The 25,303-nt window shown below is 34.4% G+C and overlaps 1 protein-coding gene and 1 long non-coding RNA gene across 2 annotated transcripts in view; both read right to left on the bottom strand.

The window, feature by feature from the left end:
* The window catches only part of LOC143233812 (sodium/potassium/calcium exchanger 5-like), an 87,329-nt gene that overhangs the window by 5,174 nt on the left and 56,852 nt on the right, over positions 1-25,303 (bottom strand). Inside the window, exons 5-9 of the mRNA XM_076470524.1 lie at positions 24,274-24,374; positions 22,947-23,037; positions 15,647-15,881; positions 14,929-15,165; positions 12,084-12,185 (exon numbers count right to left, since the gene is read on the bottom strand). Of these exons, the coding sequence (XP_076326639.1) occupies positions 12,084-12,185; positions 14,929-15,165; positions 15,647-15,881; positions 22,947-23,037; positions 24,274-24,374 (766 nt within the window). The remainder of the gene's footprint in view (positions 1-12,083; positions 12,186-14,928; positions 15,166-15,646; positions 15,882-22,946; positions 23,038-24,273; positions 24,375-25,303) is intronic.
* LOC143233813 (uncharacterized) lies at positions 19,728-22,897 on the bottom strand. Its single transcript, XR_013018327.1, has 2 exons — positions 20,341-22,897; positions 19,728-20,129 (listed from the first exon to the last, which is right to left on the bottom strand). It is a non-coding gene; the product is annotated as an uncharacterized LOC143233813 (long non-coding RNA).

Here is a 25,303-nt window from a genome sequence, read left to right as displayed (position 1 = left end):
CCAAACCTGAAATACTTACAATATCAAAAATATTACTCCCGATCAGATTACACATAGCCATGTTTCCCAAACCTGAAATACATACAATATCAAAAACATTACTCCCGATCAGGTTACACATAGCTATGTTCCCCAAACCTGAAATACATACAGTATCAAAAACATCACTCCCGATCAGGTTACACAGAGCCATGTTTCCCAAATCTAAAATAGATACAATATCAAAAACATTACTCCAGATCAGGTTACACACAGCCATGTTCCCCAAACCTGAAATACATACAATATCAAAAACATTACTCCCGATCACGTTACACACAGCCATGTTCCCCAAACCTGAAATACATACAATATCAAAAACATCACTCCCGATCAGGTTACACATAGCCATGTTCCCCAAACCTGAAATACATACAATATCAAAAATATTACTCCCGATCAGATTACACATAGCCATGTTACCCAAACCTGAAATACATACAATATCAAAAACATTACTCCCGATCAGGTTACACATAGCCATGTTCCCTAAACCTGAAATACATACAATAACAAAAACATTACTCCCGATCAGGTTACATACAGCCATGTACCCCAAACCTGAAATACATACAATATCAAAAACATTACTCCCGATCAGGTTACACATAGCCATGTTCCCCAAACCTGAAATAGATACAATATCAAAAACATTACTCCCGATCAGGTTACACATAGCCATGTTCCCCAAACCTGAAATAAATACAATATCAAAAACATTACTCCCGATCAGGTTACACATAGTCATGTTCCCCAAACCTGAAATAGATACAATATCAAAAACATTACTCCCGATCAGGTTACACATAGCCATGTTTCCCAAACCTGAAATACATACAATATCAAAAACATTACTCCCGATCAGGTTACACATAGCCATGTTCCCTAAACCTGAAATACATACAATAACAAAAACATTACTCCCGATCAGGTTACATACAGCCATGTACCCCAAACCTGAAATACATACAATATCAAAAACATTACTCCCGATCAGGTTACACATAGCCATGTTCCCCAAACCTGAAATAGATACAATATCAAAAACATTACTTCCGATCAGGTTACACATAGCCATGTTCCCCAAACCTGAAATAAATACAATATCAAAAACATTACTCCCGATCAGGTTACACATAGCCATGTTCCCCAAACCTGAAATAGATACAATATCAAAACATTACTCCCGATCAGGTTACACATAGCCATGTTTCCCAAACCTGAAATACATACAATATCAAAACATTATTCCCGATCAGGTTACACATAGCCATGTTCCCCAAACCTAAAATAGATACAATATCAAAAACATTACTCCCGATCAGGTTACACATAGCCATGTTCCCCAAACCTGAAATAGATACAATATCAAAAACATTACTCCCGATCAGGTTACACATAGCCATGTTTCCCAAACCTGAAATACATACAATATCAAAAACATTATTCCCGATCAGGTTACACATAGCCATGTTTCCCAAACCTGAAATACATACAATATCAAAAACATTACTCCCGATCAGGTTACACACAGCCATGTTCCCCAAACCTGAAATACATACAATATCAAAAACATTACTCCCGATCACGTTACACACAGCCATGTTCCCCAAACCTGAAATACATACAGTATCAAAAACATCACTCCCGATCAGGTTACACAGAGCCATGTTTCCCAAACCTAAAATAGATACAATATCAAAAACATTACTCGCGATCAGGTTACACATAGCCATGTTCCCCAAACCTGAAATACATACAATATCAAAAACATTACTCCCGATCAGGTTACACACAGCCATGTTCCCCAAACCTGAAATACATACAGTATCAAAAACATTACTCCCGATCACGTTACACACAGCCATGTTCCCCAAACCTGAAATACATACAATATCAAAAACATTACTCCCGATCACGTTACACACAGCCATGTTCCCCAAACCTGAAATACATACAATATCAAAAACATTACTCCCGATCAGGTTACACATAGCCATGTTCCCCAAACCTGAAATAAATACAATATCAAAACATTACTCCCGATCAGATTACACATAGCCATGTTCCCCAAACCTGAAATAAATACAATATCAAAACATTACTCCCGATCAGGTTACACATAGCCATGTTCCCCAAACCTGAAATAGATACAATATCAAAACATTACTCCCGATCAGGTTACACATAGCCATGTTTCCCAAACCTGAAATACATACAATATCAAAACATTATTCCCGATCAGGTTACACATAGCCATGTTCCCTAAACCTGAAATACATACAATATCAAAAACATTACTCCCGATCAGGTTACACATAGCCATGTTCCCCAAACCTGAAATACATACAATATCAAAAACATTACTCCCGATCAGGTTACACATAGCCATGTTCCCCAAACCTAAAATAGATACAATATCAAAAACATTACTCCCGATCAGGTTACACATAGCCATGTTCCCCAAACCTGAAATAGATACAATATCAAAAACATTACTCCCGATCAGGTTACACATAGCCATGTTTCCCAAACCTGAAATACATACAATATCAAAAACATTATTCCCGATCAGGTTACACATAGCCATGTTTCCCAAACCTGAAATACATACAATATCAAAAACATTACTCCCGATCAGGTTACACACAGCCATGTTCCCCAAACCTGAAATACATACAATATCAAAAACATTACTCCATATCACGTTACACACAGCCATGTTCCCCAAATTTGAAATATATACAGTATCAAAAACATCACTCCCGATCAGGTTACACAGAGCCATGTTTCCCAAACCTAAAATAGATACAATATCAAAAACATTACTCGCGATCAGGTTACACATAGCCATGTTCCCCAAACCTGAAATACATACAATATCAAAAACATTACTCCCGATCAGGTTACACACAGCCATGTTCCCCAAACCTGAAATACATACAATATCAAAAACATTACTCCCGATCAGGTTACACACAGCCATGTTCCCCAAACCTGAAATACATACAATATCAAAAACATTACTCCCGATCACGTTACACACAGCCATGTTCCCCAAACCTGAAATACATACAATATCAAAAACATTACTCCCGATCAGGTTACACATAGCCATGTTCCCCAAACCTGAAATAAAGACAATATCAAAAACATTACTCCCGATCAGATTACACATAGCCATGTTCCCCAAACCTGAAATAGATACAATATCAAAAACATTACTCCCGATCAGGTTACACATAGCTATGTTCCCCAAACCTGAAATACATACAATATCAAAAACATTACTCCCGATCAGGTTACACATAGCCATGTTCCCTAAACCTGAAATACATACAATAACAAAAACATTACTCCCGATCAGGTTACACACAGCCATGTACCCCAAACCTGAAATACATACAATATCAAAACATTACTCCCGATCAGGTTACACATAGCCATGTTCCCCAAACCTGAAATAGATACAATATCAAAACATTACTCCCGATCAGGTTACACATAGCCATGTTCCCCAAACCTGAAATAGATACAATATCAAAACATTACTCCCGATCAGGTTACACATAGCCATGTTTCCCAAACCTGAAATACATACAATATCAAAACATTATTCCCGATCAGGTTACACATAGCCATGTTTCCCAAACCTGAAATACATACAATATCAAAAACATTACTCCCGATCAGGTTACACATAGCCATGTTCCCCAAACCTGAAATACATACAATATCAAAAATATTATTTCCGATCAGGTTACACATAGCCATGTTTCCCAAACCTGAAATAGATACAATATCAAAAACATTACTCGCGATCAGGTTACACATAGCCATGTTCCCCAAACCTGAAATACATACAATAACAAAACATTACTCCCGATCAGGTTACACACAGCCATGTTCCCCAAACCTGAAATACATACAATATCAAAAACATTACTACCGATCAGGTTACACACAGCCATGTTCCCCAAACCTGAAATACTTACAATATCAAAAATATTACTCCCGATCAGATTACACATAGCCATGTTTCCCAAACCTGAAATACATACAATATCAAAAACATTACTCCCGATCAGGTTACACATAGCTATGTTCCCCAAACCTGAAATACATACAGTATCAAAACATCACTCCCGATCAGGTTACACAGAGCCATGTTTCCCAAATCTAAAATAGATACAATATCAAAAACATTACTCCAGATCAGGTTACACACAGCCATGTTCCCCAAACCTGAAATACATACAATATCAAAAACATTACTCCCGATCACGTTACACACAGCCATGTTCCCCAAACCTGAAATACATACAATATCAAAAACATCACTCCCGATCAGGTTACACATATCCATGTTCCCCAAACCTGAAATACATACAATATCAAAAATATTACTCCCGATCAGATTACACATAGCCATGTTACCCAAACCTGAAATACATACAATATCAAAAACATTACTCCCGATCAGGTTACACATAGCCATGTTCCCTAAACCTGAAATACATACAATAACAAAAACATTACTCCCGATCAGGTTACATACAACCATGTACCCCAAACCTGAAATACATACAATATCAAAAACATTACTCCCGATCAGGTTACACATAGCCATGTTCCCCAAACCTTAAATAGATACAATATCAAAAACATTACTCCCGATCAGGTTACACATAGCCATGTTCCCCAAACCTGAAATAAATACAATATCAAAAACATTACTCACGATCAGGTTACACATAGCCATGTTCCCCAAACCTGAAATAGATACAATATCAAAAACATTACTCCCGATCAGGTTACACATAGCCATGTTTCCCAAACCTGAAATACATACAATATCAAAAACATTATTCCCGATCAGGTTACACATAGCCATGTTTCCCAAACCTGAAATACATACAATATCAAAAACATTACTTTCGATTAGATTACACATAGCCATGTTCCCCAAACCTGAAATACATACAATATCAAAAATATTACTCCCGATCAGGTTACACATAGCCATGTTTCCCAAACCTGAAATAGATAAAATATATCAAAAACATTACTCGTGATCAGGTTACACATAGCCATGTTTCCCAAACCTGAAATACATACAATAACAAAAACATTACTCCCGATCAGGTTACACACAGCCATGTTCCCCAAACCTAAAATACATACAATATCAAAAACATTACTCCCGATCAGGTTACACACAGCCATGTTCCCCAAACCTGAAATACATACAATATCAAAAACATTACTCCCGATCAGGTTACACATAGCCATGTTCCCTACACCTGAAATACTTACAATAACAAAAACTTTACTCCCGATCAGGTTACACACAGCCATGTACCCCAAACCTGAAATACATACAATATCAAAAACTTTACTCCCGATCAGGTTACAGATAGCCATGTTCCCCAAACCTGAAATAGATGCAATATCAAAAACATTACTCGCGATCAGGTTACACATAGCCATGTTCCCCAAACCTGAAATACATACAATATCAAAAACATTACTCCCGATCAGGTTACACACAGCCATGTTCCCCAAACCTGAAATACATATAATATCAAAAACATTACTCCCGATCAGGTTACACACAGCCATGTTCCCCAAACCTGAAATACATACAGTATCAAAAACATTACTCCCGATCACGTTACACACAGCCATGTTCCCCAAACCTGAAATACATACAATATCAAAAACATTACTCCCGATCACGTTACACACAGCCATGTTCCCCAAACCTGAAATACATACAATATCAAAAACATTACTCCCGATCAGGTTACACATAGCCATGTTCCCCAAACCTGAAATAGATACAATATCAAAAACATTACTCCCGATCAGATTACACATAGCCATGTTCCCCAAACCTGAAATAGATACAATATCAAAAATATTATTCCCGATCAGGTTACACATAGCTATGTTCCCCAAACCTGAAATACATACAATATCAAAACATTACTCCCGATCAGGTTACACATAGCCATGTTCCTAAACCTGAAATACATACAATAACAAAACATTACTCCCGATCAGGTTACACACAGCCATGTACCCCAAACCTGAAATACATACAATATCAAAACATTACTCCCGATCAGGTTACACATAGCCATGTTCCCCAAACCTGAAATAGATACAATATCAAAACATTACTCCCGATCAGGTTACACATAGCCATGTTCCCCAAACCTGAAATAGATACAATATCAAAACATTACTCCCGATCAGGTTACACATAGCCATGTTCCCCAAACCTGAAATACATACAATATCAAAACATTACTCCCGATCAGGTTACACATAGCCATGTTTCCCAAACCTGAAATACATACAATATCAAAAACATTATTCCCGATCAGGTTACACATAGCCATGTTTCCCAAACCTGAAATACATACAATATCAAAAACATTACTCCCGATCAGGTTACACATAGCCATGTTCCCCAAACCTGAAATACATACAATATCAAAAATATTACTCCCGATCAGGTTACACATAGCCATGTTTCCCAAACCTGAAATAGATACAATATCAAAAACATTACTCGCGATCAGGTTACACATAGCCATGTTCCCCAAACCTGAAATACATACAATAACAAAAACATTACTCCCGATCAGGTTACACACAGCCATGTTCCCCAAACCTAAAATACATACAATATCAAAAACATTACTCCCGATCAGGTTACACACAGCCATGTTCCCCAAACCTGAAATACATACAATATCAAAAATATTACTCCCGATCAGATTACACATAGCCATGTTTCCCAAACCTGAAATACATACAATATCAAAAACATTACTCCCGATCAGGTTACACATAGCTATGTTCCCCAAACCTGAAATACATACAATATCAAAAACATTACTCCCGATCAGGTTACACATTGCCATGTTCCCTAAACCTGAAATACATACAATAACAAAAACATTACTCCCGATCAGGTTACACACAGCCATGTACCCCAAACCTGAAATACATACAATATCAAAAACATTACTCCCGATCAGGTTACACATAGCCATGTTCCCCAAACCTGAAATAGATACAATATCAAAACATTACTCCCGATCAGGTTACACATAGCCATGTTCCCCAAACCTGAAATAGATACAATATCAAAACATTACTCCCGATCAGGTTACACATAGCCATGTTCCCCAAACCTGAAATACATACAATATCAAAAACATTACTCCCGATCAGGTTACACATAGCCATGTTTCCCAAACATGAAATACATACAATATCAAAAACATTACTCCCGATCAGGTTACACATAGCCATGTTCCCCAAACCTGAAATACATACAATATCAAAAATATTACTCCCGATCAGGTTACACATAGCCATGTTTCCCAAACCTGAAATAGATACAATATCAAAAACATTACTCGCGATCAGGTTACACATAGCCATGTTCCCCAAACCTGAAATACATACAATAACAAAAACATTACTCCCGATCAGGTTACACACAGCCATGTTCCCCAAACCTAAAATACATACAATATCAAAAACATTACTCCCGATCAGGTTACACACAGCCATGTTTCCCAAACCTGAAATACATACAATATCAAAAACTTTACTCCCGATCAGGTTACACATAGCCATGTTCCCCAAACCTGAAATACATACAATATCAAAAACATCACTCCCGATCAGGTTACACATAGCCATGTTTCCCAAACCTGAAATAGATACAATATCTAAAACATTACTCCCGATCAGGTTACACATAGCCATGTTCCCCAAACCTGAAATACATACAATATCAAAAACATTACTCCCTATCAGGTTACACATAGCCATGTTCCCCAAACCTGAAATAGATACAATATCAAAAACATTACTCCCGATCAGGTTACACATAGCCATGTTCCCCAAACCTGAAATACATACAATATCAAAAACATCACTCCCGATCAGGTTACACGTAGCCATATTCCCCAAACCTGAAATGCATACAATATCAAAAACATTACTCCCGATCAGGTTACACATAGCCATGTTCCCCAAACCTGAAATGCATACAATATCAAAAACATTACTCCCGATCAGGTTACATATAGCCATGTTCCCCAAACCTGAAATAAATACAATATCAAAAACATTACTCCCGAACAGGCTATACATAGCCATGTTCCCCAAACCTGAAATGCATACAATATTAAAAACATTACTTCCAATCAGGTTACACATAGCCATGTTCCCCAAACCTGAAATAAATACAATATCAAAAACATTACTCCCGATCAGTTACACATAGCCATGTTCCCTAAACCTGAAATACATACAATATCAAAAACATTACTCCCGATCAAGTTACACATAGCCATGTTCCCCAAACCTGAAATACATACAATATCAAAAACATTACTCCCGATCAAGTTACACATAGCCATGTTCCCCAAACCTGAAACAAATACGATCCTAATAGCTTAAGCAACATTTTCAATATCTATTCTTTCACAAAATTGGTGTCATAATTCAACATAAAAGGATTTTTTAATATTTAATAAATAAACAATGATTATATACGAAAAAGGGATATATATATGTGTGTGTGTGTATGTATATATTGCTCGATTAACGAAATTAGAATTCTTGTCTCACATTTGTAGTCCATAGCTGCATTAGATATAAACTTTTTTCATATCTCGAGACAGTGGATACAAACTTCATTTCACGTTCATCATTCAATAATGAAAGTAGACATAAACCTTTATTTTCATTTCTGGTCTCACATAGAAAGTAGATGTGAAACTTATTTCTTTTTCTAGGTTAAATAAGAAAAAAAGATATAACTATAACTCTACTTTCTTGGTTACGCAAAATAGGAACATTTAAATCTCACTTTACTCTTGTTTGAGGTTACCTATGAATAGGTATAACTAACACTGCATTTCCTTAGTTACACTTCCTGATTACTATTTGACAGTAAATATATATACCTTCACATTACATGATAAATGTACATGAAAAATAGCACGATATATTTGGTTATTCAGGGTCAGTTAGGCATAAACCTCATCTTACATAATAATAATACGTTTAAACCTCACGTTCTGTTACACTAGTTAGCAAATAGAAGCCTCTACTCTTTGTCCTCTCTACACAAGGTGGATAAATGTCAGCTCTTCGTATTTATAGTTACACAAGAAACGCGTGTAAATCTCTCTTCTTGTTATGGTTACTCAAGGACATTAGATATAAACAACACTTCACTTTTCCGATTATTGATATACATTAGGTAAAAGCTTCACTTCACTTTCCTTGTTACACAAATAAAGTAGATTTTAATCTCGCTTCTCTTTTCTGGTTATAAAAGGGAAGTGGATATAAACCTCACCATATATTTTTAGTTACTTGTAGACAGTAAATATAAACCTCAAATCACTTTCCTCGTTCGTTACAATGAAAGCACTTTTTGTTTAATTTTGTAGTTACACAAGAAAAGTAGATATAAATGTCGCTTCACAGTTTTGCTTCACTAAATACATTGACACAAATTTCATTTTACATTTCTGGTTATATTGTGGTACAAGATGTAAATCTCAATTACTTTCCTAATTATGCTAAGAAAGTGAATATAAACTTCATTTTACTTTCCTAGTTACACAGGGACAAAATAAGCAGATAATAAGAATTACAGTGTTGCTACAATAAGTTTTGTTTTACTGTTTGTTAAGAAAAGAAGTAAATCTTCTTTAAAATATTTTATTTTATAAATTCGGAATACATTAATTTCGCTTTATACTCTTATATATCATAACGTATCTCTTTCGATAGTCGTATTGTTAAATTGAAGCAAAAAGTCTCAAACGAATGCTTCTCTGTCTCTTTCTTATTTTCATTCATCTTAACCGCTAAAATATTTTCAGATATTCGTATAATGTTATACATAATTAAACGATGACTTGGGGATTGTCTTTTTTGACGAACATTATTTTGACTCTTATTTTAAACCAGCTTTCGGCTCATTTACACTTTAATCAATTAAAATAATCTAACAAATTTTATCACTTCCTTTTATTTCTTATGCTACTACCAATTATAACAAGCGGACGATATGTTCTTAATATTACAAGAAAAATGTTTTGTCAGGTTTTCTAGTGATTAATAAAACTTGATTTTTAGCTAATAAAATTAATTATGCGTTTTCTCTGACTTAACATTTAAAGATATTAGACGTAATTTATTTCTACAGATAACGTAAAAAGTAGCTTTTCCAACCCCATTCACGTTTGCCAGAAATCGTTTTGGATAAGAAATGTCAATATATTTTTGGCAGACACTGTTGAAAAGAAAGTTTATGAAATATACTCTTCATAAAAAGAAACGCAAAAGGGATATGTTTGTTATTTTAAAGAGAAGTATATGTAATAACGTTACAAGCTCACAGTATGTGATGTTACACGTGTTAAGGCACTGATTGTCAGACCAAAATGACAATAAAAGTTGTGCACTTTGAAAACGGAGGAAAACATCGGATTTTTCGCCAAAACGCATTCGTGTCCAATAAATTTGTTTGAGAGATCTGCATGTTCTACAAGTGCAACATGTGCAAAATTCCTATAAAAGTGACGGGTTCTCGGTTTCCATAGCTCAGTGTTAAGCCACCGACACGCAATACAGTTACGCAAAGACTGACTGAAGCACAACGCAACAACGCCATTGGTCGCTGGAAGCAGGCAAATCTCGATCAGATGTTGCCAGAGCTGTGAATGTCCACCCAAGCACCATCACAAGGCTATGGAATCGTCACCAACAACATGGATCAACTTGTGACCGTCCACGATCTGGCAGATCTCGTGTGACCACGCCCGCACAAGATCGCTACATCCAGTTACGTCACCTTCGGGATAGGACCACCACTGCGACGTCTACTGCCTCAACCATACCAGGGCTGCGTAGGATTTCCGATCAGACCGTACGCTACCGTCGACGAGATTCTTAGGCCCCATGTGCAACCCATCATGGTGAACGTCAACGACGTTTTTCAACATGACAACCCCCGTCCTCACACAGCCCGACTCACCACTGTCTTCTTGAGACACCACAACATCAACGTTTTTCCCTGGCCCTCCAAATCACCAGATTTAAACCCCATCGAACATCTTTGGGACGAGTTGGACCGACGTCTGCGACGGCGACAACCTCAACCGCAGATTCTACCTCAGCTTGCAGCAGCTTTGCAGGCTGAGTGGACAGCCATTCCACAGGATGTGATTCGTCATCTCATCGCTTCCATGGGCAGGAGATGCCAAGCAGTTATTGATGCTCACGGGGGGCATATTCGTTATTGACGTTGAGTGACGTTAAACTTCAACTGGTGAGCGTGGACTTCGCCTTTGCAGACTTTGGATGTTCAGCAGTGAATGTGCAAAGTTTCACACATGTCATACAGAACTACTTGGAATAAACTTGTTAACAATATATCTCAAATTTTGCCTTTTGCGTTTCTTTTTTTGAAGAGTATATAAATTTATTTAACAACTGCTTTATTAGCCGAGGAACATTTAAAAAATGAAAAGTTGAAGGTTATTTTGATATATATTTTTGAAAGAACATGTCAGAAAAAATCTTGCAGTGAATTAACCAACACGTGTACGTTTAGTTTGCATTGAGTCTTATTAGCACTAACTTTTTGCTACATTATTTTTTCTACCAAATTTCCTCATAATATGCCGCACGTTGTTTAAGCTGTTCTTTTTGTGTTAGTTTCATAACATTTGGTTTTTCAAATAAATGTAAAGATACACTATGTAATTAGAAGAAAAATGTATATTATATTTTTGGAAGGAGAGTGGACCACAAAGGAAGTAATTTACTTTTATTTTTTAATTTAACGTATATATATATATATATATATATATATTGCTACTCATCATACCATGATTTTATCACTGGAATCAAAGCTTACTTATACTTAAAGTTAAGGAATATAATGAAGTAATCTAGCGTTTCTTAAGAAACAAACTAATTTAATAACTTACCATTTCGTACGACAATTATACTTGAGATAACCTCAGGGACGCTAGTTCCAGCTGCTAATATTGTAATTCCTGATACAGTGTCTGGAATTCCTAAAGTATAGCCTAAGAAAGATAAAAATGCTCAAAACTGAATATGTACTGAAAATTGGATTTTTTTTTTTCATATAGTTTCTAGAAATGTTATTTTAGAGTGTATTAGGTTTGATTGTTTCGGTTATTTTCCAACACTAGAAAAGAACTATCGGTATTTGTGAGCCCGAAGTTTGAAGCGATAGGTAACAAAGAATGCAAATGGTCAACAGCACTGCAAACTCTAAGGCTACTCTAATCGTATAAGATTTGACCAACACTATTATAACACATTGAAAGCTTCACAGCGTAGGGCGCCATGTATATTTCTTTTTTGATTTTATGGGAATGAACCACAAATGGATCGGATTGATAAGTCAGCTCGCTAAACATTAGGCACCGATAGTATTATATACATAAAGGGAAACTCAAGTTTATGGATTTCCAGTCTCTTTCTACAATATTCGTGAATTAAACCATGTAATAAACAACTAAATGAGTTGAAATGAAAACACCTTTGTATAAAGGTTACTGTGGTGTTTAGAATTCTTGATATATAAAACTTACAAAAGAAAAGTAAGAAGACAAACCTGTTTGCTTATTAATTTCGCGTAAAGCTACTTGAGGGCTATCTGCACTAGCCGTCCCTAATTTAGCAGTGTGAGACTAGAGGGTAGGCAGCTAGTCATCACCACCCACCGCCAACTCTTGGGAAACTTTTTTACCAACGAATAGAGGGAGGATTGACCGTTACATTATAACGTTCTTACGGCTGAAAGGGCGAGCATATTTGGTGTGACGGGAATTCGAATCCGCGACCCGGAAACAAGTGTTAATAAAAACATTCTTACTTCTTTTGAATAAACTTGCAAAATATTTATAAAGTGGTAAATAAGAAATGAAGCTAGCGCTATTTGTGATACATACAGTTAACATTTTTGAACATGTATATTTTATATTTTAAATGTTCTATTTAATATATATGTAGACACTCTCTGAATCTTCTGAAATTACATATCTGAGATGTAAAGTCACAGACGACTGACAAATCTCTCATGGTTTGTAAGTTTTTAATGTCTGAGCATTAAATAGGTAAGCTGCATATGGTTCCACTTGTGGATGTAATAATTCAAGTCATTGAATATATTACATGTTATGAATAATTACGTTATGTCTGAATCATGCGAAAAATGTTACGTTGCTAAAACATGTGTTACTTCTATAAACACATACGTCATAGAATACATTATTACAGTCATATTATTTAACTATATAATTATATAAATTATCACAGTCATATTATTTAACTATATAACTATATAACTTATCACAGTCATATTATTTAACTATATAACTATATAAATTATCACAGTCATATTATTTAACTATATAAATTATCACAGTCATATTATTTAACTATATACATTATTACAGTCATATTATTTAACTATATAATTATATAAATTATCACAGTCATGTTATTTAACTATATAACTTATCATAGTCATATTATTTCACTATATAACTATATAAATTATCACAGTCATATTATTTAACTATATACATTATTAGAGTCATATTATTTAACTGTATAACTATATAAATTATCACAGTCATATTATTTAACTATATAACTATATAAATTATCACAGTAATATTATTTAACTATATACATTATTACAGTCATATTATTTAACTATATAATTATATAAATTATCACAGTCATATTATTTTTAACTATATAACTATATAAATTATCACAGTCATATTATTTAACTATATAAATTATCACAGTCATATTATTTAACTACATACATAATTACAGTCATATTATTTAACTATATAATTATATAAATTATCACAGTTATGTTATTTAACTATAAAACTATATAAATTATCAAAGTCATATTATTTAACTATATAATAGTTAAATATTATATACACATATACAAATTATTACAGTCATGTTAATTAACTATATAACTACATAAATTATTACAGTCATATTATATAACTATATAAATTATTACAATCATGTTATTTAACTTTATAACTATATAAATTATTAGTGTCATATTATTTAACTATATAACTAGCAACTTTACAATTCTAATTCCTTTATTTCTGTACTTTTTAATTCTGCTAATATTCTTATTTTTCATGTAGCACGATAAAATTAACAAAATATAGTAAGTTTACAGGTTAATGTAATGCCAAACTATTAATATTTCTTATAACAATCCATGTGAGTGTCAAAGAAACTGGGAAAGCTTGTTTGTTTGTTTTGGTTTTTACAATTAAACATCAAGCTACACAATGAGATAGATATCTGTCCGTCTTTCACCATAGGTATCGAAACCCGGTTTTTGATGGTAAAACAAATTTCTATCACAATACTGTTAGTAAAGATTGTATTTCTATACCCCTCGAATGGTAAGATTGAGTGCTTATAACGCTAAAACATGGGTTTGAAATAGCTCATTGTGAATCTTTGCGCTTAACAACAAAAGCAAACGATATTCGAAACCACCCATAGTTGTTTAATATGAGGAACATGACATAAATATTATACTAACAAACATTTTTATTGGATTTTGATATAACACCTACTGATGTGAAGTCAGTGTTGAAGTACAAAAGTGGGAATGGACAAGCTAAGATTTATTTGAGAAATCTGAACGATATAAAAACATTTACAGAGTGATAGTGTAAAAAAATATAGATTTCTGACCAAACTGTTTAGACGCTAAATATAAAACTGTGAGGAAACACTCACCTATAATTGTTACCATCCAAACAGTTAAATATGATATTATTCCAATCCACACAACAGACATTAAGAATGTTACAATATAGTATTTTCTGAGATTTTTTTTCCGACAGTCCAAAACGGTGATGTAGAATAGGAACGAAGCTGGCCACATAAGAACCCACCAGATCTGGCGTAGAGGACCTGCCACAGGCATGTGCCAGACAGACGTTTCTTCTTCGTTTTCCGCACTCATCTCATTCACTAAGGACAATACAGAAAAAATATAATCCAAGAACTTAAGAGTGAAAGTAGACAAGAATGGATAGTAGTATGGCAGCCACGCTATACTACCTTATACAGTGCCGATGACGCCTTTCGCTCAATACCAAGGATCATCAAGCCGGTTAAGATACGACAAATACAATAATGGTTGAGTCATTATTGTTTCTTCCAAACGTTCTTTAAATGTATAAACAAGAGAAACTTATTCTGTGTCTCTAACAAATAAGACCTATATATCACAATAACCTCCAAATGAAGCTTTAAATGTTTTTGCTGTTAATTTAAATAAATACTTCATCATATAAAACTACTTTGGACAAATGACTACAAAACTAAACAAATATCGTACAATATTTTTGTGAGAGTCTCAAGTCTCCCTAAAGATGTTATAAGAGCATCTGCTTTATTAACGTACCGCCTGTGTAAAGGTACTATGAAATCATCTGCTTTATTAACGTACCACTTTCTGTGATAATATGGCTTTCTCGTCTAGATCTTCTTTCGACGATACTTTCTTCGATTGAAATATGGTTTTGATCTTGATCTACCCACGACACAGCTCTCTTCTTTACTTCATCTTCTTTCACCTTTATTGTTTTGTCAGATTCTCCCAGTAATGGACTTTTCTCACTAACTGCTTCTTCATCAGCCTGTGTAAGCCTACTTTTCTTCCAATACTTACAAAATTTTTCAACCTTAAGTTAAAAAAAATACAACAACATATTGTTAAAAGGATTTGACAAAAGAGTGTAGGATTTTTTAAAAATTTGGTTAATAACGACAATTTAGGATTTTGAGGCGAAAAAAAAGTACTCATTATTAAAAAAGAGTTCTAACTTCACTTGATGATATTGTCTTCAATAGCTCAGTGTCCCAAACACAAATAATGCAAACACCCGCGTTGGGCATAGCACGAACAGCCTATTGTGTAACTTTGTGCTTAACAACAAACTTAAATATAATGAATGATATATTTTTGCCTTCATCTGAATGTGAGTAACAAATATTTAAAAACAGCAAGTTATTACTAACAAATGTGTCATTTATTCACTGACAAGAACTTGTAAAACTGAAAACAGGTTTACTTAAAAATTATAACTTGTTAAATGTATTGGAGAAAATTCAGTAACGAAAATATCTTTTAGAAATACTTGAAAGTGAAGTGAAAACACGTTTCCTTTAAACATATTAAAATATTAAGCTAGTTTTGTTTATTCATTCTTTCTTAATATATGTTTCACGCCACATGCTTTCGATAAAGTGTTAAAATGTTTTACCTTAAAAAAATTCATATAATTTGTATTATTGTTCGTTACGTAACGTCAACCCTTTTACGGAAAAAAGCTACAGAAAACATCCGATAATAGGAATCCTTATCTTGGTTTTGGCTGTATCAATAAGTAAAAGAAGATGCTAAGTGACAGAAGTTTATATTATAATTTATGCGGTTTTTCTTATAGAATGTGCCCAATAAGAGGAGCTTTATATAGTAATTTTTTCGGTATTTTTACAAACTTTCTTTGACGTTAATTAAGAGACGTTAGTTAATTAAGAATAACAAGGTTATAATCGTGAATGTGAGATATAATGATAAACAAAAAATATAGTTTATCAGCATGTTTACTGTTTTTCTTACACTATGTAAATTACAAATATTTTACAAAATACTTTAGACTAGCAAATGTGTAATGCAGACAATATTTTGTGATTCTGTCCTCTTATCAAAGTATTCCATTCTGTATCTTACATTGTTAAGTTGTGACTAGACTTCGTACTAGCTGGAATACCACTCTTTCAGATAAAACCTACATAAATTCATGATTAACGACAGGTTATCTTAGGACATGAAAAGTTGTTTCCCTTATATGTAATAGTAAAAAACGCCCAGAGAAGCTGCAAAACATTAAATGTAAAGCAACAAGTTTACATGTATCTCCGCATGGACCAATCAAATATTCATACAGGATTTGGTAACGATCCATTCACACCCTGTGAAGTAGTTAAATGGAAAAATAACAAAAAGAAGGATTATGTTTTAGTAATATAAGTTTAAAACTTTTGAATAATTTCCTATAGACGCATATTCCATTAGTTAGTTAGTTATCACCATTAGATTCCATCGAGGAACATAGGACCGCAATCGCTTGCGGATTCTTCAACAAGTATTTAAGTGAGTAGGTTGTTAGCCCACTGCATCGAGCCGTCCCTAATTTAGCAGTGTAAGACTAGAGGGAAGGCAGCTAGTCATCACCACCCACCGCCAACTTTGGGCTACTCTTGTACCAAATAATAGTGGGATTGACCGTAACATTATAATGCCCCCACGGCTGGGAGGGCGAGCATGTTTGGCGCGACGCGGGCACGAACCCGCGACCCTCGGATTACGAGTTGCACGCCTTACGCGCTAGGCCATGCCAGGCCATATATCCCATTATTTATCTTCAGTTCTCATTCACTTAGTGATAACAGAGTACACATAATATTAAACTAATGTCAGAAATAAGTTCTGGTACGTATTATAATTTTTTCGGACAAGTATTCGATATATTATGTTACGTACATTACATATTACTATTTCAAATAACCGGAAATTGTAATCTAAATTAAATGTTAAAATGTATCAAGTTTATAATACTTCCCAAAAGGATTGACACACACAGTTTTCAAATATATTTTATTACACAAAAACAATACACTTTATAGTAACTTTATAACAACTAGTTATTACAAATAATGATTTATATAAAGCAATTTTACAGAAAATACTGAGTCTTATATCCGGTCTAGAACTAAATATTTTTCGATGTTCCCGGTCCTAGATGAGCAAATTAATTCTGATTTGATATTGTCGCATTTCGCTTAAGCTTGCTAGCTTGGTTGGCCTCTCGCCGGTTACAAGCTCACTTTTTGTTTGTTTTGGAATTTCGCACAAAGTTACTCGAGGGCTATCTGTGCTAGCCGTCCCTAATTTAGCAGTGTAAGACCAAAGGGAAGGCAATAAGTCATCACCACCGACCGCCAACTATTGGGCTACTCATTTACCAACGAATAGTTGGATTGATCGTCAAATTATAACGCCCTCACGGCTGAAAGGGCGAGCATGTTTGGCGTGACGGGGATGCGAACCCGCGACCCTCAGATTACGAGTCGCACGCTTTAACACGCTTGGCCATGCAGGGCCTAGCTCACTTTTTATCGAGGAAGATATTTAATGTCCTCGTGGAAATAATAACGTCCAAAGTAATTCACCGGTTTGTAATGTTCGAAATCTACACACGTCCCTGGTCAAATTTTGTATTTTTTCGATCAACAGACATTAATCACAATTATAGGCTGTAGTTGACCAGTAATAATAATACTGTCTCTTTCAAAGTTGGTTAAAATAGTTTAAAGTGAGTTTCTAGAACGTTCAATCTAGCACGTTAGTGTTTCCGCAAAATGTATTATTGATTCTTGCTCTTAAGAAGTTTCTTACAAATTTAGAGAACAGGCAAAACTTGCGCAATATACATCCAAAAATACACGCCACGCACATCAAACCAAAACAATCATAGGTATTAGTATAAATGTAATTAAATTATCTTCCGAAATATCAGAATTAGAAGCAGCCATATGATTCTTATGAACATCATGGCACCTATTTTATAGATACCTATCACAATTTCAAGAAACGTTATTTTTTGTTCTATATGCAGAAGGATATGAAGAGTTTAGGATAACTGAAAGTCAGTTAGGGAAGTTTATATTGACATTTCTGGAACGAATTACGCTATATAACAGAAATTTTGTTCCTGGATAGTATGTGTTATTTCATAGTTGCTTATGTTGTAAAAGTACAGGAAATGGCCATTATTCCCTTCAAACTTTGCTTTTGTGACCTGGATAATGAAATTTAAAAATTAACCTATTTTTTGTGTAAAAAACGAGTAAATTTGCACATTTTCATTTACATAAGGTTTGAATAAAACAACGTATGAATCAAGATTTACATATATTTATACTAAAGTTATACAAAAATGTTTAGAAGTGACTTGCGATTTGCACACTTTCATCTAACAAATCCCATTCCTTGAGTCTAGATGTATAAAGACGGCCTGGCATGGCCAAGCGCGTAAGGCGTGCGACTCGTAATCCGAGGGGCGCGGGTTCGAGCCCGCGTCGCAGAATAATTTTTTAAGAAGTTCAATTCTCAATTAATTTTATAGCCAGAGATTTTTACTGCAAAACTGTGCATACATTACACAAAAAACTGTATGCAAAAATTTGCACACTGTGTACCATGTATGCTCTGAGTCCTGAACAGTGCATTTTTTGTGCATGTTTTTGTAGGCCCGGCATGGCCAAGCATGTTAAGGCGTGTGACTTGTATTCTGAGGGTCGCGGGTTCGCATCCCCGTCGCGCCAAACATGCTCGCCCTTTCAGTCGTGGAGGCGTTATAATGTCATGGTCAATCCCACTATTCGTTGGTAAAAGAGTAGCCCAAGAGTTGGCGGTGGGTGGTGATGACTAGCTGCCTTCCCTCTAGCCTTACACTGCTAAATTAGGGACGGCTAGCACAGATAACCCTCGAGTAGCTTTGTGCGAAATTCCAAAACAAAACAAACAAAAGATGTATAAAGCTCGGCATTCCACTTTGTTAGACCAAGATCTCTGATCAAATCATTGACGTGCCGCTCTTAACTTGTAATCTGGATCTTCAACGTCTACCTCCTCTTCTGATTTGCTGCTCTCTTCTGAGGATGGCTGCTTTCTCTCTGGTACAGGGAGCTCAAGGAGATGGATGATGGAAGGCCCGGATACATGATAGCAGATACATTCTTGCCAGCCCGACGTTTCGAAGGGTCCAACATGCAGAAGTAGCAATTGCTTGAGTGGTCAGTGTGCTCACGCCAAATTCTTGGAATAGCGAACTTCATGGCTCTGTTTTCCCCCTCTGTAACATCTTGCAAAAGAGCAAAATAAAATTGTTAATATGAAGAATAAATTTATTTCATCCACAACTAATGTGTAAGAGGTTCATGCAAAATAATTTATATGTGATATTTTTTCTATACTATTGGAAATTAAAAAAAAAATACTTAAATTTTAAAAGGTCTAAAATTTGTATAATATAAAATATTACTATTCAAGCAAGCAGAAATTGTTCGTCTTACCTTCTAAGAGTTTCTTTGCAGTGCTCGCAGGTAAAATGAGGTGCCCAGGGTTTGTCATGATTCCGGACAGACATGTGGAAATATATCTTGTAGGCTTCAAACATTTTATCAAATGCTATCACAGAGTACGTTTTCGCTCTTGTCGTGATAAATTGGTCACATACATAGCAGAATGCGTCTGGAGAATGCTTGCAGCTTTTTGATACCATCTTTGTATTCACTTAGGCAGCTAAAATTAAACTGAAGTGGTGAATGGTGAGCCCCTGTATATATATATATTACTATGGAAAGTTCTAGAAAATTCTAAATGGTTCTTGTAAATTCTTGTAAGTTCTACAACATTCTAGAAAGTTCTTGAACATGCTTGTAAGTTTGAGAAAATTCTCTATCCGCTACTCAGCACTGAAACTACCTGGAATATTCTGGAAAATGGGTAAATTTGAAAATTTCGTTATCCAGGTCACAAAAGCAAAGTTTAAAGAGAAAAATTATTTGTTTTTTTTTACATTTATTTTAAGCACGAACAATTGGAAATAACACTTTCTGCCCATGAACAAGAAAAAGTAAAAATTTTGTTACATAGTGTTATTTATGTCTGAGGCAGTCATTCAATTTGAAATATTTAAATAAATCACTTAATTTCTGGCTAAATTCTAAGAAAACAGAAAAGAATCTATATTATTCCTATCATACAGTTTACTTTTTTTAGTTATTTAAGTTACAAAGTCGAAAATTCAAACTACTTTATATAACAGTTAATAACATCATTTGTTAAGACGAAAAGTTTCTACTTGCAAACTTTTACGGCACAAAGATGTACATTAATATTCTGTGTTGGGCTCACCACAGGGATTTGGCATTTAATTGTAACATTACAGTATGGGTCCGCAAACATACCACTGTGTCGCTGGTTGGCAAGTCATATGATCAATGGATTATTATATTCAGGATCTTTTGAATATTATTTTTCGTTATTGTTTTATGATGTTTTTGTAATAAATATCTCCTATCAAAAAGTGAATTAAACCATTAAATATGATAAATATGTTTAATGTTATCAGTTGAATTGTGATGAATTCTTTAAATTAAATTCCCTTCTGAAAATTCTAAAATAGGTTACTTTAACAAAAGTGTTTGTGAAAATGATTGACGTTGTATATTATGACAAATATTATTATAATTTGAATAAAACTTATTGGTTTAGAATTTATTATTTATCTTCATGTTCTCTACCGAAGATGTGATTGCCTTTGACGATATATAAGAAACCACGACTAATTTCTAAAGATGCTCCGAGAAAAAATTAAAAATATTTTATTGTAGTTTTTCATAGGGATTTATGTTATTTGTAAACGTTTACAAAGATGCAAATCAGCAAAAGCTATGACAACCAAGGCGGATAAACAGTTGAAATAACATATCTCAAAACTATATTTTGGCATTTTTTGCGTTATATGGATAGTGTGATATCACTGGAAATCGACCACTTTTGAGAATGTTATCTAACAACCCCTTTTCATTGAAGATAACAAACAACTTCAAGTAAATGTTTATTTATTTTTTCCCCGAGGTTTACACTTAAGCCTTTTTTGAAAAATCTATGAACATCACAGATTATGATAGTTTCATAAAAGGAAATTCGTTCCGCTACAAATTTTGACAAGAAATAACTTCTGAACATTACATCATTGCATATGGCATAACTAACAAGACACATTATATGATCAACATTTTAGACTTGTGATAACTTTCTTGAGAGAAAATTCAAAAATTTTTAAATTGATTAAATCCAAACTCCCTTCCATAGTGTTTCAGCTTCTGTGCGGTTACATTTTTGAAACGGGCGCTGAAAAACTATCGTCTTAGTATACTAGATGTAAAATGGATTGGTAAAGTACGGGAGTATATGCTTTGGGTACCATTCATAGAACTTAATTTTTTTCAAAATAACCTGTACTGCTGAGTTATGTTCAAAATGGTTATCACATCAAATAATAACTAAACATGGTGAAATGGACTGTAATGATATGGTAAGGCTACAAAATACTTTTAATTAATATAATGTACAAGATTATGTACTAAACATAAATATTTATATAAAGGAAAAAAGTACATCATTGTTTAGGATTTTGTTTTCGTGGTTTTTAATAGCGTAAAGCAAACTTAGTCTATTTCAATGTGCTCTCTCTCTCTCTCTATATATATATATATATACATGATGACTTGGTATATATTTTAAACAACAGTATAATAATATGCGTGTAATCGTTATACCACAAAGTATCTGGGCTCATTGACTGTTTACCTTGCTTGTTACTAATCATTGTGATAGTAGTGTAGATAACGTTGGCAGTTTAATAATGCTGAACTTATCCTAGTCTTTTTATGTATTAGTGTACCTTGCTTACAGTTCCCCAATGAAAATCATAAATTTTGCTATCTTGGTATCACTAAGAATAGTTCAACCTGTTTTTGGTAAAAAAAATACTAAAAAAACTCAAAATCTATTAGGGGTACGTTCCAACGTTAATAACTGCTTCAAACGCAAGTCAAAGAATTTTTCTTCTATTTTATTAACAGTTAATATTATTTAAAAACAAAATTACCTGCAATGTGCAAAATCCCTCGATTGCAGTGTTGAAATACATGATGCCAATGTACCCAAAAAACATTATTATCAGGATCAGTCCTTCCCACCTAAAACGAAAATTTATAAATTAATAAGTTAGAGTATTTTATTGAAAGTCGGTAACTCATTGCTGAACAACCGTTATAAAATCAAAATATCTTAAAGTAAACTATTGAACTATGAATTATATCATTGGTATTGTAGTTAATATTTAATGGGTCAAAATCTAATTCTACGAAATATTTTGAACTACGACTTCTGTAAGATCTCAAGAAAGACAGGGGTTCCAAATCTTGGAAGATTGATACAATCAGGATTAGTCGAAATAGGAAGTCTATGTGTGTGTGTGTGTTTTTTTTCTTATCGCAAAGTCCCATCTGGCTACCTGCTCACCGAGGGGAATCGAAATAGAAAGAAACAACAGATCAAACGCATAATTGCAAAGGTTCTCTGAATGTACTTTTTCTAAGTCTCATCTGGATTAATGGAAATATAAAGTAACTCCAGGCTAAAATATATAGTTTAGTTATGTTTGATCTTGGATCTCCTGAAATCTGAATGAAGTGTAAAATTTAAAAAGTTAAAGAAAAAAAAGAGATGTGCCCTTAAAATTTCAAGATTATCGGTTCATAAATAAATGAGTAGCGCAAATTATTATTATTTTATACTATGGAAAGCTATTAATAAAAGCTGTTACTTTAAAGAAACAGAAATGTTTTTTTACTGCTGCTCTATAACAATTTCTGAAGAAAACTGTTCACACATATCTTGAATTTTTTGGGGAGGAGGGTGGAGGTACCATAACACTTAAGAACTTAGCTATTAAACCAAATATCGGGTTTAAGCTGAAGGATCGTTTGTTTTGAATTTCGCGCAAAGCTACACGAGGGCTATCTACACTAGCTGTCCCTAATTTTGCAGTGTAAGACTAGAAGAAAGGCAGCTTCTCATCACCTCCCACCGCCAACTCTTGGGGTACTCTTTTATCAACGAATAGTGGGATTCACCGTCACATTATAACGCCCTCACAGTTTAAAGAGCGAGCATGTTTGGTGTGACAGGGATGTGAACCAGCGACCCTCGGATTACGAGCCGAGTGCCTAAACCACCTGACCATGCTAGGCCCTATAGGTTGAAGGAAAAATGCCATATAAATATGAAAATGTGCTTAAGGGAAAAATATATACAGAACCTTATTAAAAATCTTATATAAAGTAAAGCTCGGAAATGAAGTTAAAAGTGAAATAAAGATGAAATTCTTGACGGATTAGATTAACGAATTATTTATTCTCATCACCACTTACCAATATACGATATTGTCATTTATCACACCAACTAAAGCTATGACAGTTATACTGTAGACGAAACAGTCGCGAGAGATTGGATACCAATCCAAAGGCACGTTCTATGAAAAAAAAACACGCTTATGATAAAAATCTTGCAATAGATTTAATTATAATATTATTCTCTTACGTATACACTCAGCAAAAATATACTGTCCTGTAAAAAATTACAATATTCAACTTTAATTTTAACCTTTATACGTCCCCCATATGGGGCAGCGGTAAATCTACAGATTGGACAGATGTGTTTAGTCCAGCTCTGTCGATGTAATGAAGTTATTTGTTATTTTTTAATTTCGCACAAAGCTACTCGAAGGGTATCTGTGCTAACCGTCCCTAATTTAGCAGTGTAAGACTAGAGGGAAGGCAGCTAGTCATCACCACCCACCGCCAACTCTTGGGCTACTCTTTTACCAACGAATAGTGGGATTGACCCTAACATTATAACGCCCACACGGCTGGGAAAGCGAGCATGTTTGGCGCGACGGGGATGCGAACCCGCGACCCTCAGATTACGAATCGCACGCCTTAACGCGCTTGGCCATGCCGGGCCAGATGTAATGAAGAGAACTGTGTTTGTGGAGGCGCCTCATATTAATCAAGGTGAGGTTACACAAGCTGTTCTTACTCTGTTTGGTACTGATTTCATTTTTTCTATTATAGCTATTTCCAGAAAATTATGAGGTTACATTTATTTTAACTGAAGACGTTGAACTAGTGATAAATTTTTGATTGAATAATTATGACGTAAACTATGCGGCTCAACGGTTGGCCATTAGTACGTTGACTGTTTCATTTATTGATGTCCATGAGTACGTCACTAATGACAGCCTTAGTTCTAAATTAAACAACTTTGAGTATGAAGTTAGAGGTACTATCGTGTTTAAACGGGACCAGGGAATTTATAATGGTATTAGGCTTGTGTGTGTGTGTTTTTCTGGTTCTCGTACTTTCTTTGCCTTATGTGCTCAAAGTGTTGGACCCTTTGGGT

The sequence above is a fragment of the Tachypleus tridentatus genome, chromosome 12 (genome assembly GCF_004210375.1).
Source record: "Tachypleus tridentatus isolate NWPU-2018 chromosome 12, ASM421037v1, whole genome shotgun sequence".
Taxonomy (NCBI): Eukaryota; Metazoa; Arthropoda; class Merostomata; order Xiphosura; family Limulidae; genus Tachypleus; species Tachypleus tridentatus.
Note: the sequence above shows the minus strand (reverse complement) of the source record. Positions and strands in the feature narration are given on the sequence as shown.